General features: G+C 48.3%; 1 protein-coding gene across 1 annotated transcript in view; it reads right to left on the minus strand.

Annotated features, from left to right (window-relative positions):
- Nucleotides 1-4: 4 nt before the first annotated feature.
- The window catches only part of ITGB5 (integrin, beta 5), a gene marked incomplete at both ends in the record, with an annotated part of 32,368 nt that continues 15,123 nt past the window's right edge, over nucleotides 5-17,249 (minus strand). The window contains 6 exons of the mRNA XM_010009476.1: nucleotides 5-76; nucleotides 3,266-3,400; nucleotides 6,572-6,661; nucleotides 7,767-7,862; nucleotides 9,241-9,402; nucleotides 15,387-15,555. Coding sequence (XP_010007778.1) covers nucleotides 5-76; nucleotides 3,266-3,400; nucleotides 6,572-6,661; nucleotides 7,767-7,862; nucleotides 9,241-9,402; nucleotides 15,387-15,555 — 724 coding nt within the window. The remainder of the gene's footprint in view (nucleotides 77-3,265; nucleotides 3,401-6,571; nucleotides 6,662-7,766; nucleotides 7,863-9,240; nucleotides 9,403-15,386; nucleotides 15,556-17,249) is intronic.

The raw sequence follows: 17,249 nt of genomic DNA on the forward strand, positions 1-17,249 counted from the left end.
CGGGCTTGATGGTGAAGGTGTGGGAGGTGTCCTCAGCGGGGCAGCTCCGCGCCTCCACCGCCACCTCGAAGGAAACCTGAGGGTGTGGGTTGAGATGTCAGTTAGCACGCATGGCCCTAGAACTGGCCTCGAGATTGTCCTGGGGAGAAAAAGGGAGGACGGAAGGGCAAATGTCCCAGGGAAAAGCCATGGAGCATTCCCTGGAGCATGGCCATGCTCAACACATTGAACTTCACTCCCGGGTGTGCAAAAGCCCCCAGAATAATTCTGCTCTATTGCTCCATCCCTGGCAGTGTTCAAGGCCAGGTTGGACAGGGCCTTGAGCAACCTGGTCTAGTGGAAGGTGTTCCTGGCCACGGCAGAGGGTTGCAACTGGATGATCTTAAGGTCCTTTCCAACCCAAATCATTCTGTGATTCTACGATTCTATAACTGAACATCTAGAGAGGGCATCTGCAGCTTAATGCACCGACATTTGCTAGTCCAATGAGTTATATGGCAACCTTAACATTTAAAAACTCTTCACTGTCAGCCATTAGCAGTAATTTTGCCCATCAGGGACTGTTGGTTTCTGTAAAGCAGGAAGGTACCTGCCTATTCCCATGAAATAAACAGAGCAAAACTCTAGCAAATAACCCAGTTTTCATGCTATTGAAATACTAAACTCTGTTGGAACTAAGCACTATCAAGGACACAGCACAAGGGCCTGAGGTGCCTACAAGATCACAGATTTAGAAGGTTTTATGGGAACCCTGATCTGCACATGGAGATATGCATCAGTCACACAGTTCCAAGCTTTCAGCATGCTGCTAACAGGCCATTTTTGATGGATGCTTCTATTAAGACTGGCTGCAGAAGGGTTACTCATTATATGATTATACATCACCCCCCTACTCATTTCTCTTGCTATAATCCAGTACCAAGGATTTTCTCCTTAGGAAAACCAAGAGCATCCTATGGCCAGTTGCTTGGCCCCGATTTAATCCTGCTGTTTTGCAGGCAGCGCTGCCTGGACCTGCTGGTTAGCAAAGAGGATTAACTTTACTCCAAGGAAATGAACTCCTTTCCTTGGCATCAGGAGGGAATGATTTTTCTCTTGAGACATTTGGGGTGACATGAAGCTTCCACTGCTTGCGCCATCCCACCGTGCAGACAGCAGCACCACAGCCACCCCCAGGAAACCTCCCCTGACCTTCTCCCATTCCCAAGGCCTGAAGCAATTAGCCAAAGAGCTCAAACCACAGACATCAGAAAGCAAGCAAAGGGAATTAGGGTAATCTTGCTCCCTTTCACCCATTGCCCCTGGACTAAACCCCGGGAAACTAGGAGCCAGTGGCAGCATTATCCTCTTCAGGGAAACTTTCTTAGCAGGAGTCAAACCTTGGTCCATGTGGAAGCAATGGGGCAGAATGCAGCTGAACAAGAGAGGATGGAGGAATGGGACCCCCATGATCCTATGACACGTCTGCCTGCGCAGGCACCTTGCTACTCAGGTGCACCTAAAATGGGAGAGGTACTAGTGCCAGCTCCCTGCTGCACCCGCTGCCAAACTCCTTTATGGATGAGCTACTGTGGCTAGAGTGACCACCCTGCTTGTGCCAAAGGTGGGAGCCCAGGATCAAACACCAGATTAACTCTGCTACCTTGGGGACTCGCTATGGTATGGGAGAAAGGAGCTACACGGATTGCTTTTACCTGCCCATCACCCACTGGAGATCCAGTAAAGTCAGCTACAAAAGCAGTGGCCACCTCCCTTTTTAACACTTCTCTTGATCCTTATTTGGCAGGGGAAAAATCCAGCTACTGTTGGCTCTTTCAAACTATTTTTATATGCCTCAGTGCTTAGAGCTCTGGTATGTTTGCAGAGTCACTCTTCTCAAATAAGGCAATCAGGCTGCTAACAAACCCCCACCCACATCCTCACAGACAGAAAAAGCCTGGAGCAGAGGAGAGAGTTCCCCACTATCTGAGCCTTCCTACCTCATCCTGCAGTCCAGCAAGTCATTTATCTGTGTTTATATACAAAACAAACAAAACAAAATAAAAGCTTAGCTTCTCTGATTTCTTATAAAAAAAAAAATCACAGGATGGATTATGCTGTGTATATGGTTAAACTTAAGGGGCAAACTGTATTTTTGTCTGTACTACTATCCAGTAACCCTAGGAACTAAACACATGAGAGGATGGTTGATGCCTTTCTGAGTACCCTGTCTTTTTTTTCCAGTATCTCCAAAGTTAACCATGACCTCTTCACACCAGGAAAGACAAGTTTAGATTAGAATCACGGAATCATAGAATCATTTAGGTTGGAAAAAGCCCTTAAGATCATGGAGTCTAACCATTAACCTATCACTGCCAAGTCCGCCACTAAACTCTGCCTTTAAGCGCCACATCTACATCTTTCAAATACCTCCAGGGATGGTGACTCAGCCACTTCCCTGGGCAGCCTGTTCAGGTTCTTTGTAATGCTTTCAGTGAAGAAATTTTTCCTAATATCCAATCTAAACCTGCCCTGCTGCGACTTGAGGCCCTTTCCTCTTGTTCTGTCACTTGTCGCAAGAGACCAGCCACCTCTCTCCATCCTCCTTTCAGGTAGTTGTAGAGAGCGATAAGGTCTCTCCTGAGCCTCCTTTTCTCTAGGCTAAACACGCCCAGTTCCCTCAGCCATTCCTCGTAAGACTTGTGCTCCAGACCCTTCACGAGCTGTGTTGCCCTCCTCTGGACTCGCTCAGCAACTCTTGTAGTGAGGGGCCCAGAATAGAATTTGAGGTGTGGCCACACCAGTGCGGAGCACAGGAAGACAATCACTTCCCTGGCCCTGCTGGCCACGCTATTTCTGACACAAGCCAGGATTCTCAAACAATAACAAGAAAACCTTGAATATTTAATGGACCAGGAAAAGACAGCAAACATGGCAACTAAAATGTCACATCACAGTGTGACGTGAATACATGGGATTACAAGGAAAAGCTCTCTTTCTTGACTATTGTGTCCTGCTGCCTCACCAAGACCTTTTGGCTCAGGGCGCTACAGACAAACATGTGTGTTCCCTCTTTCCTCACAGCTGACCGTGGGCTGATCTACCACCCAGAACCACTTCTAGCAGAGCCACTCTTCATGGGTTTCTCTATTAACATGGCACAGGAAGAGCAGAGGAAGATGAGCAAAGCTGCACTTCACGCCCAGGATCACTCATCAAGAGAGGTGAGCAGCTGCACAGAGGGTAAAACATGCTCTCTGGGGGACAGGCTGAAAGGCACACTCACCGTATCTCCTATTTTGAGATCCCCACACTTCCTGAGCCCCGGATAAGACAACCCATCCTGGCACGTGGCAGTGAAGGTCAAGCCAATGTCCTCAGGGCTGTCCCAGACTGTGAGCTCCACCTTCGAACGAATACTCTAGAAACACAACAGGAAAGCAAACTGTCAGGTTCCCAAAGGCGGGTGGGTTTCTTCTGCTTTAGTCTCTTCTCCTGATGTTTCCAGAGAGTGGCTAGGACAACTCTATACCTATACGGAAAAAAAATCACCCCTGCACACACATCGACTTTTGGGTTGGGTGCAAATGGAGCATCTGCACACATCTGCACCTCCTCCTCCCCATAAACCAGCCCCTCAGTGAAGTGTAAAGCCTGATTCTCCACTGGCAGTCTTTCCGTGACACCTGTCATACAGCACAAAGAAGCTGTAAAACTGCATTAACTCTGTCCTGCTTTCTTGATTTCATCCAACTGGTCAGAAAAATGTATTTTCCTTCTCAGGAGAAAATGCCATCAAAAAGTACCCTTTCAGATGCATCAGCTGAAACACTACCTTGGCGGGGGGGGAGGAGGAGCAGTCTTTTCAAAGTGAAGAACACTTTCCATCAAGCAAGGTTTTGCTATGTTCTTACCCCCTTTCTTCTGCTTCTCATTTCTCCACCCTGCTGCACACACAGACTTTTAAAGTCAAACCAAAATGAAGTTTATAAGTATTAACTCAGAATGACATTGTTTTGTTTAATTCTTCCAATGGCTGGAAATGATTTTTTTAAGAGTGGTGTCCAAAAACTACAAAGGTTTGCAAAATGGAGCCTTTTGTGCAAACACATTTATCTTCCAAAGCCAGCTTGCAGCTCCATCCTTCTCCCCCTTGTCCCCAGCCCTCGCCAAAGTGGCCAGATTAAGGAAAAGTGCTAGTGAAGATCTCTTGCCAGTCCATGGAATAACAAACCCAGGGTTCACATGCCAGCAAAGAGTTAACACTTTTGGAAAGAGAAAGGAAACAGATGAGTTTTAGCTAGGTGAATCTAAACAGCCTTTGAGGGAAGAAAGGAGTAATTTCTCATCTCTCTGCTGTAATAGAGGAGCCATCCCGGGGTGGCAATTTGGACCATACAGAACATCCATTGCCTGTGGTCTGAATGCTGTGTGTGCCAGTAAAGCTGAGCGTATTGCTCTGCCTAAAATTACCCTGTCACACTGCGCTGTCACACTGATGCACTCTCCCAGCTTCTAGCCCAGAGTATCTAATATAGGCAGAAGACAGGACACCAGGCCAGGAGTTCTTCCTCAGTGAGGGCAGAGGAAAAAAAGCAGTCCTCCTTTTTCTGCAGGATGAGTGAGAGGTGACATGAAGCAGAAGAGATGGGGGGAAAGGGATCTCAGGGGTAACATAAGCCTTGGGTGAGTCTGATATATGCATTGGTGGAGGGAAGCAGATGGGATTGGATCAGATGGCAAAAGTACTAAAGGGGAGAGGATGAGCCCAGGGAGGGAGATGCTGAGCCCAGGCCCAGAGCACTAGCCACTGCCACCCCACAGGAGAATCATAGAATCATACGGTGGTTTGCGTTGAGAATTGTAGAATTGTTTTGGTTGAAAAGAAGATGATCCCCATTGCATATGGAAAGTTTCTCCACAGTCAGCTTCCTTTCCATAAAGAATATAAAAAGGTTCACTCTCACTTGAGAAACAGAAATTTTAGCCTTCTCCCTCAGTGAGAATTCCCTCCTCTGTTTCAGGAAGAAAGCAAAGCTACCGAGATGAGACTGGCTTGGCGGGCACCAGGCTGCCCACAGCACAGGCAGGAGCTGCCAGGTCCCAGCAGCATGCCCAGGGGTCCAGCCCACACCCACCCAGCTGAACAGGCGAAAAACCAGCCCGTCTCAGCAGCAGCAGCAGCAGGTCATCCCACACAGCTCCTTCTGTGGGGCACTTGGGTCTCAACATCCTAGTGGTCTGCAACCAGCTGCACCAGAAAGCTCATAAACAAAGATAAGGAGGGAGCAGGAGTGGGGGCATCAGATCCCCACTGGTTTTTGTCAGCTTATATCTATCTGCAAAGGCTCAAGGGGTGATGAAATGGAGGTACAGATACATGTAACAGCTGGAAAACTGAGGCAAAGTTAGGTTTTCATGCAGTGACACTGAGACCAGATGCAAAATCAATGTGGAGTGAATGTTCATTTTTTTCTCCCCAGACAAGCATCTTTGTCACAGAATCCTCCTTCCTCAAGGGAACAAACTGGGACAACTGGGCTTTTGTTTTGCAGTATCTCCAGGGCCTCGTTAGCAGCATCAGCTGCTTATTGCCTTTCCTCAGAGGGTGGGGCTTTGGGAAGCACTCTTCCCAAGGGCACAAACAAATGCTGCTTTAACTACAGGGAGATGTGGGGGAAGGAAAGATGACCATTACAGGTCATGCAAAGCACAGCACAGTCCTACATAACTCTGGATGTGTACACTCCACCAAAGAAGTCCTTCCTCACTCCCTTGCTAATGAGCATAGTACCAAGAAGAGCTTGCAGCCATCAAAAACTGAAAAACTCTACCTGAAGGCTGATACATTTTATGGGGTCAGATCTCCATGCCCAGCACCAAATCAGCAATATCCTTCCAGAAGCATGAAGAGCCAACCCGTAAGAATTTAAGGCAGAAATCAATAGAAATGTTGACAACTAACTACCCCAAAAAAACGTGCACTTTTAGCTGCTTCCAATTGAGCTGTTCCACTGATCTCCATGGAGATGGACAACATCAGGTCAGCAGTACAACTGCGGGTCCTTTGCTGTCCTCCATAGGACCCATTGCAGCAGGGCAGGCTGCACTGGCAATGCCACATAGTCAAGGCTTGCTTAGGACCCAAGAGAGATGGTGATGCTCATGGGGTGCTGAGGACCATTTTGTGCTGCACGGAGACCAACACAAGGATGTGACCTTAGCTGGAGCCTGGTCACACCCTCAGGAGGCCTCTGAACATGAAATAGCAAAGAAATAATCTATTTTACCTACTGGTAGGGTGCTGAGAGAGAATCGTTTTAGACCGGGCCTGTATTTTGAGGGTAATTCTGCACGCAAGAGATGTGGGGTGAAATCTCTGTTGTGCCGCACGCTCCCTTGGGTATTCCTGGCTCCTTCTCCACCTCACACACCTTGTTTCCATCCCCAGGGTGGATACCCCAGCTCCAGCAGTGTGCAGAGGACCGTGGAGGGAGGTGGCCATGCCGGGTGGAGCACGCTTAGGAGAGGCAAGCCAGCGGAGCTCTTGGCACTTCGCACAACAGCAGCTGCAGTATTAAAATGCACTTACGTTGTAGGCCTTGACGATCAGCTCGATGATGTTCTTGGAGTCTTTGTGCAAAATCTCCACTGTTGTCCCAGGAATCAAGGCAGTGAAGTTCTTGGGGGGAAAAAAAAGATTAAAGAAAATGCAGAGATGCAGAGAGGAAAGCAGAGGGTGAGGAGGGACCAACCCTATGCCAGGAACACCGGCCGCACACCCTGCCCCATTGTCTAGTGGTGTACACAGTATGGGTTGGCTCCCGTTAACGTGGAGCTTTTGAAAGCAAAGCATAGCTAATGCCACACGTCAAACACTGAACAAAGCTCACAGCCATGGGACAGGGACTGACAGACAAGTGTCTGCTGCCAGAGGAGGCAAGACCCAGCAGCTGTGCACTCCTGAGAGCCAGCACGGAGGGCAGGGAGGTGCGATTGTCCCGTCCCGCCTCAGACCTCGAGCATCCCTGGAGACGGGGTGGAGAATGAGCTCAGCCCTCCCGCTCTCCGCGGGTGAGCAGCAGCATCTCGACCGTAGCAACGCGGCTGCTTGTTGATTTAGCTCAAGCCTCGAGAGCCGAAGCAGAGGTTTCCGAAAGCAACCCTGCCTCAAACACTTCCCCTGCATCCGCGGAAGAGAGAAACCCCACAGGGTTTCTCACAGACACAGGCCAGCCCTTGCAGCTCACATCACCTCTTCCTTTCAGAGGGAAGAGCAGGGATGGTAGGGGAAGTTCAAATTGTATGTGGCACGTTGGGGCCCTGGACTCCGTGATGGAAAAACACAGCTGGGCAGAAACTCTGTGCGCGATTAGGTAATGGGATTAAGTCACTGCAGAATGGGTTGAACAGGTCTCTGCTCTCTCGCATGCTGCATGGCTCGCAGCCATGCGAACATCAAGATTAAGCTGCAGTCTATTTTAGGTTTTCACATGCTCACTAGCATATATATCTGTTTGCTCTAAGAAGCTTTAGTGCTTTTTGCTGAAAGGACTAGCAGGGATGGACAGAGGGCTGAGTCTCGCCTGCCTGCATCTGCCTGCCCCTGCCAGCCCTGCGGGCAGCATGTGGCCATGCACGCACGTATTTGCAGCTGCACACATCTGTGCTCGTGGCTGCATACACACATGCTTGCGGCTGTCTCTGCTCCACAGTGCCAGGCAGGAAGATGCATACACGAGGCATTTAAATCCCACCCCCAGCCCTGGCAGCTCAGTAGCACTTACCTTGTATAGGATGTAATGACTTTTTGTAACAGCGAAAATCAGGTGGATGTTGTTTTCAGCAAGTTTCTCCCCAAGAAGTGCCAGGGAAGGATAATCCTAGGTGCAAAAAAAGGGCAGGAAAACTGATGGGTAACAAAGAAACAAAGACTAATTTCATTGCTCTTGAACAGGAAAATTCATTCCAGACACATGGCATGTTTCACTGTGGGATGAAGTCCCTGATGTACCATCACTATCCCAACTAAAATAGCAGAAAATTCTGTCATCTCTTAGATATTTCTGCTTCACCCTTCAGTAGAATATATGACTGACAACACCATCAGCTGGATTTCTTTCTTTCCTCTTTCTGCTTTGCCATCAGGAGACTCACATGTGTAATAAAACTGGCTGCTGTCTCCAGGGGTGAAAGGCAGGGAGATCTAGGACTGCAGTAAGCAGAGATGTATGATTTTTCTTCTGAAGTGGAAACATCCATTGCCTGCTCTTTTCTGCATACTGGACCATAAAGAGATTACAATAAGCTCTTTAATTCTTCAGACTTCCCTGACAGGGAGGGTGGCAGGAAGATACTGCTCTAGCTACCCACAGCAGCAAAATAATGAACCAGGACTCAGTTGCAAGTGACCAGCTTGAGTTTTAAACCCTCAGCTGCTTCTGGAGTGCCTTCCTCAGCAAAAAACACCTCATTTCCTTGCATACTGGAGGGATGATTGGCAGCCTCCAAGACTCAAAACATGGCAACACTAAGGCAGCATCCCCATGACAGCTTGGCAGCGTTAACTCCATGTCAGTCTGGCAACAGTGCTCCCTTATGTATACACTTACTAGGATTGCACAGGTGAGTGCAAAAGGGTTTCTCCATGAAGCCTAGCCTCTGGCCATAATACAGCCACCCAGAACACACCTCCCCTTAGAGGGCGACAGCCATCCAGAAACAAAAATCCTAATTAGTGCTTGTGATCTGCTGAGTAAAGGACCATTCTGGAGAAGGATGTGATAATAAGGAAGCAGGCAATTACTCATTCATCCTGGAAGTGTCCTCCACTGAGTTTAAATGAAAACCAAGAAAGGCTAGTTTGCCTATTTATTACTAAAACCTGTGTTAGGGAGAAGCTGAGAGTCCACTGGACATCTTAGAAAAGGGATGATATCTTTCTCTTTCTTCTACACTTTGCAGGCAAAATCTGATGCTCTTCTGAGTTACTTTTTCCTCCCTTGCAATAAGCCCTGAAGGAACTCACTAAGCTCTTAACTCACTTTTGAGCATCACAGAAGCATTCACTTGGGGGGGTGGGGTGGGGGGCATGCTCAAGGGGAACAGCAAATTTTATTTGCAAATTGCAGAACCAGGTGAAACCATATTGGTCAGGCACTATGTTTGCCAGAAGCTGCAAGAGTCAGGGGTGGCTGGTCTCCAGAGAGGTCCACCAACACCCCAAGGTCTCCAAGGGCTGGGGCCCATGTTCCCCCTCACCAGCTGGCTGGATGCACTGTACTCATTGGCTTCATTCAGGTGGCACTGGCCATCGTGGGGCTGCACCAGCCCTCCCAGCTTCCCATCCAGGGCTATGTGGGGCACATCATCCGTTGTGAAGACCAGCAGGTGAGATGCCTCCTTACGCCAGCCAATCTTCTCCTGGGGGAAAACAAACTTGTGAGACAGACGGTCTTCCCCTGCCAACCCCACACTTCACCTCTTCCCCTGCACATGGTCCCAGCCAGATGCCCAGCCAGCAGTAGACCCGTTAGCACTAATTAGAGGAGTACCATGCTCCTATCCACCCATCCCTTGTAAGAAAACAGAATGTCAGGGGCCCAGCGAGCATTTTCCAGCATCTCTTTCCAACACACTTAAAAAGGCATGAGGAGGTATGTGGACTGTCCACCAGACCTTCTCTACCCAGATCCAAGAATAAGAATTTCAGCTGCTTTTATAGCCAAGGGAGACCTGCCAACTTCCTCCACACACATTTAATCTGACCTTGTTTCCTCAGCTCGGTGGAGCAGCCAAGGCAACAGCAAGAACTGCAATACCCCCACTCAGTGTTTTCATTACCATCCGCTCATAAAGGCAGTTTCTGAGCTGTGATGCACAAAGTAGATTCCTGCCCAAGGGGACTGGCTTTGGTGCACCCACACGCGTGCACAGCCACTTTGCTCTGGTACCTTTCTGCACACATCTTTTGCAAGCCATCATGTCTCCAAATCTCCTGCCTTTGTTGTGTGCTACTACATTTGCCCCCAAAAGCTCAATCTCCCTCACACCACAGCCCAGAACAGCAGGGACACACACAGCTGGAGCACAGTGCAGCAGGGGGACCTTTTGCAGTGGCTGGCTGCACTAATCCAAGCACAACTGCCCTCCACACCTCTGGTGTGAGCAACTTCTGCCTATTTGAAAACATGCTAATTCTAAGCCATGCCCTAGCCGTGCCTATGAAAGCACCAAGATGTTAAGGACAGCACAAGGACCAGACATTATCACTATTTTTGCATGGAGAGAGATGCAGGGAGAGATTTTTTTCCAAGTAAAGGGATAAGACTTAGATGTTAAACATTTCTGTCCCATGGAGCTTCCCCAGGTTTCCGGCTTTGCATTGGCCTGAGAAGCAGATCTGTACCTACAACAGCAGACTGAAGCAGTTTGTTGCAAGGAAGTGGAAGGAAACAGAGAAGCCCAAAAGAAATTTTTGGAAACTAGAGCAGTGCAGTACACTCCCCTGTGCTCTCCGGCTGCTCCTGCTGCCAGCTCCTTGCCAAGCCGGGTGGGCCAAGGTTGGCTCCTGCCATGGCAAAGACCGGAGCCAGAAAGCCCCCTCTCCCATAGCTTCCCCTTGGGCTGGTCACCCTGCCCGTCTGCCATTGAAGATGCAGCCTCAGGCCTTCCCTCTGCACACACATCCAGCATCCCCCTCCCTCCAGCCCCCAGCTCAGAGCAAGAAAGCACAAATCCTTTGCAAAGGGATGGGGGAAAATCTGGTAAAAGCTTGTTGATGGGAATGCAGCACATATGAGTATAACCAACTCCTCCAGAGCTTACTGCTCAGCTTATTTACCAGAATCTGAACTCTGCCTTGTTTTACAGTAAGATGCTAGTCTATGGGCGGCCACAGCCCAGCTGCAAAGATACTTCCTATGGAAAGCATTGGCGTGGGCACGGCAAGAGGGCAGAGCAGGCAGAAGGGTGCAGAATCACAGCTGCCAGCGCGATTTTCGCCTGCAAATGTGAGTCATAGCCCAAGGCCTGCTGATCTTTCCAACAAATATAAAATTCTCACTTCAAGGACACTATTCCAGAGTAGATTTCTTTTTCCTCTCTCATGTAGAAGGCATTTTTATTTTAATGGCATTTTAAAGACCCACACAACACACATAGGACATAGGAAGAAATCTTTCGCAACACACCCCCTTTGCCATATACCAGCACATTACAGTCCAGCTCAGTGTGCAATTATTTTTTGCTCTGGGAAGCAGAAGTCATTCCATTGAAGAGACCCCACTGGATAAAAGGCAAAATATTCATCCAAAAATGTAATTTCTTAAGAATTTACCCAAAAGTGACTACAGCTCTGACAATGCAAAAGGTAGTTCTCGGATTACTCAGCCACCAGCATATCCAAAGCTGGTTTGTATCTTCTTTTTTTTTAATGATCTAGGCCAAGAAACTCCCAAAGAGATTAAAAAGATTAATCTGAGTTTCATCTCCTTAGAAATGCACTAAGCATCAAGAAAACGAGCTGCACTGAAGCAGCAGTTACAAAGCCAATTCAGGGGTGATGCTGCTGTTCACCTGCCTGCTAAGCCCACCTTGCAGTCACAGGCAGACAAACTCTACATGCCTCTGACACATGGTTTCATACATAAACAACATCAAAACAACTTTGGTTGCTCAGTTCAGGAACTCAACTTCCAAAAAGCAATAAGCACCCACAGTTTCAGTGCCAATACCTGGGCACTGAGAACATTCGATGGCTTGGAGCATCCGACCAGGGTGCCTCAGGTGGGGTGGCCAAGCTGGTGTTGATGCCACACCGGAAGAGCTGAAGACCTAGGGAAAAAGCACCCAGAGAAGCCAGCACACCAAAGAGCTGCTGCATCTCATGCTGCCTTCCATCAGCAGCTTACAGGCACTGGAAAATACAGCTCTTCAGCATGCAGTTTCCACCACGAAACCCAGAACAGCACTCTGCTCTGCTTAAAACAAATAACCAAAGAGACTTTCATTTATTTTTACTGGACTGGAATTGTTGAACAAAAAGCCCTGCACTGACATCTGCCCCCTCGTCTGGCTTTTGATCCTCATGTGATATAAAGAATTTTGAAAGCAGGGGTGGGACCTGACCCAAAGCAGAGTGAGGTGAGAAGACATGTCTCTGCAGGGCTGGGCACACTACAAATCCTGCCTCTACTCTTATGACCAGCTGCAGTTGCCTCCTGTACTCCAAAAGACCAGCTTCTCACTTTCTTACAGCCAACAGCAACTGGCAAAACTGCCACAGCAGTCTCAGCCCAGCCCAGCTCTCCAAATCATTTTGAAAAGGCTGCAAAATCCTGCATCAGTATTTCCAGGCCTGAAGTAAGTATCTAAATTTAGGCTTTGGGTGCTGAGTAAAAACAGTTCAATTGCTAAGACATCAACTGCCAAAAGAACCCCCTGGATTCATCAGTGTGTGTAAAACCCTATGTTTTTCTCAGGTGTAGCCCTTTTTGGAAGGAAGAAACAGATAGAGGTACAAGACAAGTATGCCTTAGAGGCTAAAAGCCAAAACCTCCTTCATTTGGCATAGCTCTGAAAGGCACCTCCATGTCTCCCAGACGTCTTGGCCATCTCCATGTACCAGTCTAGCAAGCACCAATCATATCCATTGCAAAAGACACCTTATTTCCTAATACAGCATTATCTCCTTGCTGCATCTTACTACGTAAGATCTGAAACTTATACATACCACTGAGCCATATGATGCTTGCACTTAAAGAATGGCAGAAGACCAAATACCACAAATGGAAAATGTAATTACAGAAGGTTGATTAATATTCCTGGCTTACCAGTTTAGCATCAGGATAAAGGCTTATTGTCTCTGGCTCTTCACTGCCTCCATAACATTTACCATATCTTCATCTTTCAGAAAGAAGCCAAACCCTGGGCTTGCTCGTTAGTCTGTATTAGCTGTACAAACTCTCCCCACTCCTTGGGCTGAAAACCAGGCCAAAAAAATGATTTGATCGTTACAGAGCTCTTAGACAGCTCATGCAGAAGAAATGCGTTATATGAATTACAGTATATAAATACTTAGTCAACAGAGTAAGTATTGTTTCTGACATCTTAGCGCCTGAAGGGGAGGAGAAGACCACGCTTCGACACCGTGGCTTGGACACAGCAAGACTCTGGAATGCCATGGCTGGCTCTCCCTGGGATGTCCCCCTTGTTGCCATGTACTCTGCTGCTGAGCACAAAGAACTTCATGGTCAGCACCCTCCTTTGCCCTGAAGGCAGGGCGAAGATCATAAGTGCCCTAAATCTTGGGTTCTAAATATGACAGAGAGGGTGAAAGCTGGAAGAAGCTTGAACATGCCAGCGAGATGCAATAAGGTACCACAGTAGTGACAAGGAAACCCGTGCCAGAAGTCACCAAGGTATCTGTATGCTCTCCGTGCATGAGGGAAAAAGAGTTCCTGAGTTACTAGAAACTACTGTCTTCAGGGTTTAGTCACTATGATGCTTCATTAATCACCACTGGAGGCAAAGATTATCCTCATCAGGAAGCAACACTTCACTGCCACCCCAAATGTCTGCCACTTTCACCACCTCGATGGTGCTGAGCCTCACCACAACCCACGTCTACCGACCAGTCTGGGCCATTTCAAGGGAGATAAATCACTAAGTTCCCGTTTTGGCTATGGAGCTTAGGAGGTCAATCAGCTGGCCTGTAATTTTGCCTATTCTCATGCCTGTGATCGACAGGCAGCTGCTCCACCCGCAGCGAGGGGCTGCCAAGGCAGCACAAGTCATGACACAGCCATTTCTCCTGCCTCGCACACTGGTCCCATGGACTGTCTTTCCCACACCGAAGCTCCAGTTAACCGCCACGGCTGCAGAAATTCCTCTGTCATCACCTGCCACATCATGCCAAGAGCCATGCAAGCGCACGCACTCACCTCTCCTCACCCTTCCTAGAGGATGCTTAGTCCTGAATTTAGATGGTGCCCGCATCTAAATTAATCTTCTGAATTTAGAATGGACCAGGCTGTGCACTCAAAAATGACAGTCAAAGATTTTGGTCCTCACCAACAGCTTAAGATGGCACAAATATGTAGGAATCATCTTGCAAGTCTCCTGTCTTCCACCACCACGTCCAAAATAAGCCCTCATGATAGACACCACAGTATTTTTACACGACAGGACAATGTTGTCCCATTTTTGTAATAACATGGAGGAAGGGACCACCAAAAAACTACACAGTGGGTGGCACAACTGAATCACCATCCTGAGATGTCTCTGCGCTAACCATGAGAGCCATCTCCGCAAAACTGAGAAGCACATTACGCCCAGAGTATTGGGAGAAGTGCTGTAGTTGTGCCAACAACAGTATCTATGCCAGGCTGGGAGAGGGAAGATGACTGTTGGGTGGCATGAGATCCAGTGAGGCAGGGTAAGCCCTGCTGAAAGCATGAAATGTAAATGAAGCCAACCCAAGTGAGGGAAAATCTGTTCTCCCACAAGCCTGCATCCTATCACTCCTGCAGACGATGCCTATCTCCTGGCTCCCAAAATCCAGACCCAGAAGAAAAAACACAGCTAACAAAAGGACTACACAAGGCTGGATGAAACAAAACCCAAACCTGACTGTAGTAAAGAGGGAAAAAAAGCAACCAGAGCCATCCCTGGTGAGCAGGGATGCTCAGCCACACAGTGAAGGGGAGCAAACTCTTCCATCCCTGCTGCACAAAGGGATAGAGAACAACCTATCTGCTTGTTCAGGAAAGATCTTCAAGCAAGCATCTCAAAAAATCCTAAGGATGTGGCTAGCATGGCACCAAGGCAATGAACTCTGTCTTTAATTACTGCTAACAGCTCCAGTTTTGCTGATAAAAAGGGAGAGCAGGCTATCAGCGCCTGGGGGTGGGATCATCCTGCACCCCACACAAAAGGGGCAGGTATGAGCAACAGGAACCAGCTCCAACCCTCAACATGAGTCAACCACTGCAAGAGGTGTTTGACATGCAGTTCAGAAACACACTGAGCTGACGCACAGTGCTGCTGCACACAAGTGTATGTGTATCTTAAAGGATTTCATCCCAGGTGCTCAGGGATCAGTACCCATAAGTCTAACCATGCAATGAAATCTCAGCCCTGAATTTGCATTTACAAAAGCTCCATTTTTACCCCTTTAAAGTAGAAAAAAAATACTAACCTTTTCTCCTTTGCCTGTTCATGCACAAAAGAACATGAGAACAATAGCCTCTACTTTTCAAGGCATTTTCTTGGGTTTTGCAAGAAAAATCTAGTAGTTACTTCCAAGAAATTGCATTCTGAAGCGCTACCCTGGTCCAAGGACAGAGCAGAAGAAACTCCCTCCTCTTTTGCCTTGTTTTAAACCCACACAAATCAGAGTGACTCACCTTGCACACAGCAGCCTGCAAAATCGCATCAAAACCACCCTCCGGAGCATCTCGGTTGCGGGAAACCTTCTGTTTCTGAACTTCTTCATTGAAACGGTCGACTTTATCCGTTAGGGACAGGAGGTGGCGGAAGCCAAAGGATGGGACGCAACTGGGGAACAGCTTGTAACTGCAGGAGGAACAGAGAAGTGGTCAGCTGGGAGGAACCACACCAGCAGCCAAGAGCTGCAGAAGCTCCCAGCTCTACCAGGTTGGTCACCTGTTCAGAGGGATGAAACAACTCCCAAGGCTCCATATTTTGGACACTTTGATTTCTGGCTATTTTCTACAAAACCCCACAGTAGAGCCCCTTTTGTTTGTCTATCTGTTTCTCTCAGGGGCTTTGAGCGCTGAAGTTCCCAGAGATCTCACCAAGACCAAACATCTCTCTCCATGTAGGGTGTGAGTGGAGACACCAAGCACCAGCCTGCCCTGGGCCATGCGGCTCTGCAGTTTCAGCACCCATAAAGCAGTTTTCACACTGGGAATTGGCAGTGCAGGATGCAGAGGGTGTGTTTTGGCAGAGCCACCCTCCCCTGCAGCCTGGGAGGGCACTGTGAGCTGTGCCTAATGCCAGCAGAACCAGTGGACTGGTGTCAAATGGCACCACACAAGAGCATCACTGCCAAGAGCTACTTCTCCTCTGTTTTAAAATGTGCATTTTCACTTTGTCATCCAGTTTTCTTGGCAATACATGTCATGCACTGCACATCACCAGGCACCTGGCAGTTGCCCAACATGAGCTGCATTAATAACTAATATTAACTCATGCATCCTCCCACTCTCCCTGTGAGCTGATGAGCAAACACCATCTCCGCTTCCTTGAGTGTTGCTGAAGCAGAAAGGTAGGAGGGGCACCCTAAGGCAAAGAAATGCCTCAGCAGGTTACCAGGAAAACTTCCTTCTTCCATACAGAACTATGAGGAGGCAGCTCTGGTGCCCACCACGTGGTCGGGAGAGCTCAGCAGAGCAGCTCCCACGGCATGGGAAATTAGTGGAGGGAAGAGGGACGACAAGGGTTAAGAAGAAAATGTGTTTGAAAAGGAGTTGGGCTGGCACTAATTCACTCTTATCTTCAAAGATAAAGCCTGTAGAACAATTAAAGGCCTCTGCTGACACATGACCCACTATGGGTAAGTTTTAAGAGGCTTTTTACACAAAGGACTATTTAAAATTTACCACCACTGGGAACTCTAATTCCTCACAAGCGACCCTGCACAGCCATGCACATACCTAACCATCTGGCAGGTCCCACTGCCCTGGGCCCAGTTGGCAATTAAAGCCATCCCTTGTGATCAGCACCTTGTTCAGACTTGCATCCTGCTTGCACCTGGGGCCAAGGCAAGGCATTTGCGATGTCTGAAACCTCTGCACTGCAGGGTCTCAGCAAGCAGCCTTTAGCCCATCCGAAACACCTGCTCGATTTGCCAGAGCTCTGTGCAGAAAGAAAACCCTGACACACTGCAGGGTTCCACCTTCCATAGAGATGTATAACTTAATCCTTTTTTCTTTGTTTTACACTCCAGGTTTGCTGGCAGAAGCTGCAGGCAGCAGCACGACAGACAATGAATATCCAAGTGGCTACGCAAGGGCATCGGCAGCGCGGGTGGGTTATCTCAGGCTGTAACCTCCACCAGGCATATCACAGATACATGGGCAATTAGCTGTTCAGTCAAACCCTTTGCCGTCCTTATCTTTTTTAATTTAGTGTTTGTTTCCTTTGTATTATCTCTCCTCAGTGATACTGTGGCTGCAAGAGGCTACGTCCTGGCTCTCCAAGAGGTCCCAGCTGGGATCCTGAGCCAGGAACAGGGGTGACCAGCA

Source organism: Nestor notabilis, unplaced genomic scaffold (genome assembly GCF_000696875.1).
Source record: "Nestor notabilis isolate BGI_N333 unplaced genomic scaffold, ASM69687v1 scaffold11762, whole genome shotgun sequence".
NCBI lineage: Eukaryota > Metazoa > Chordata > Aves > Psittaciformes > Psittacidae > Nestor > Nestor notabilis.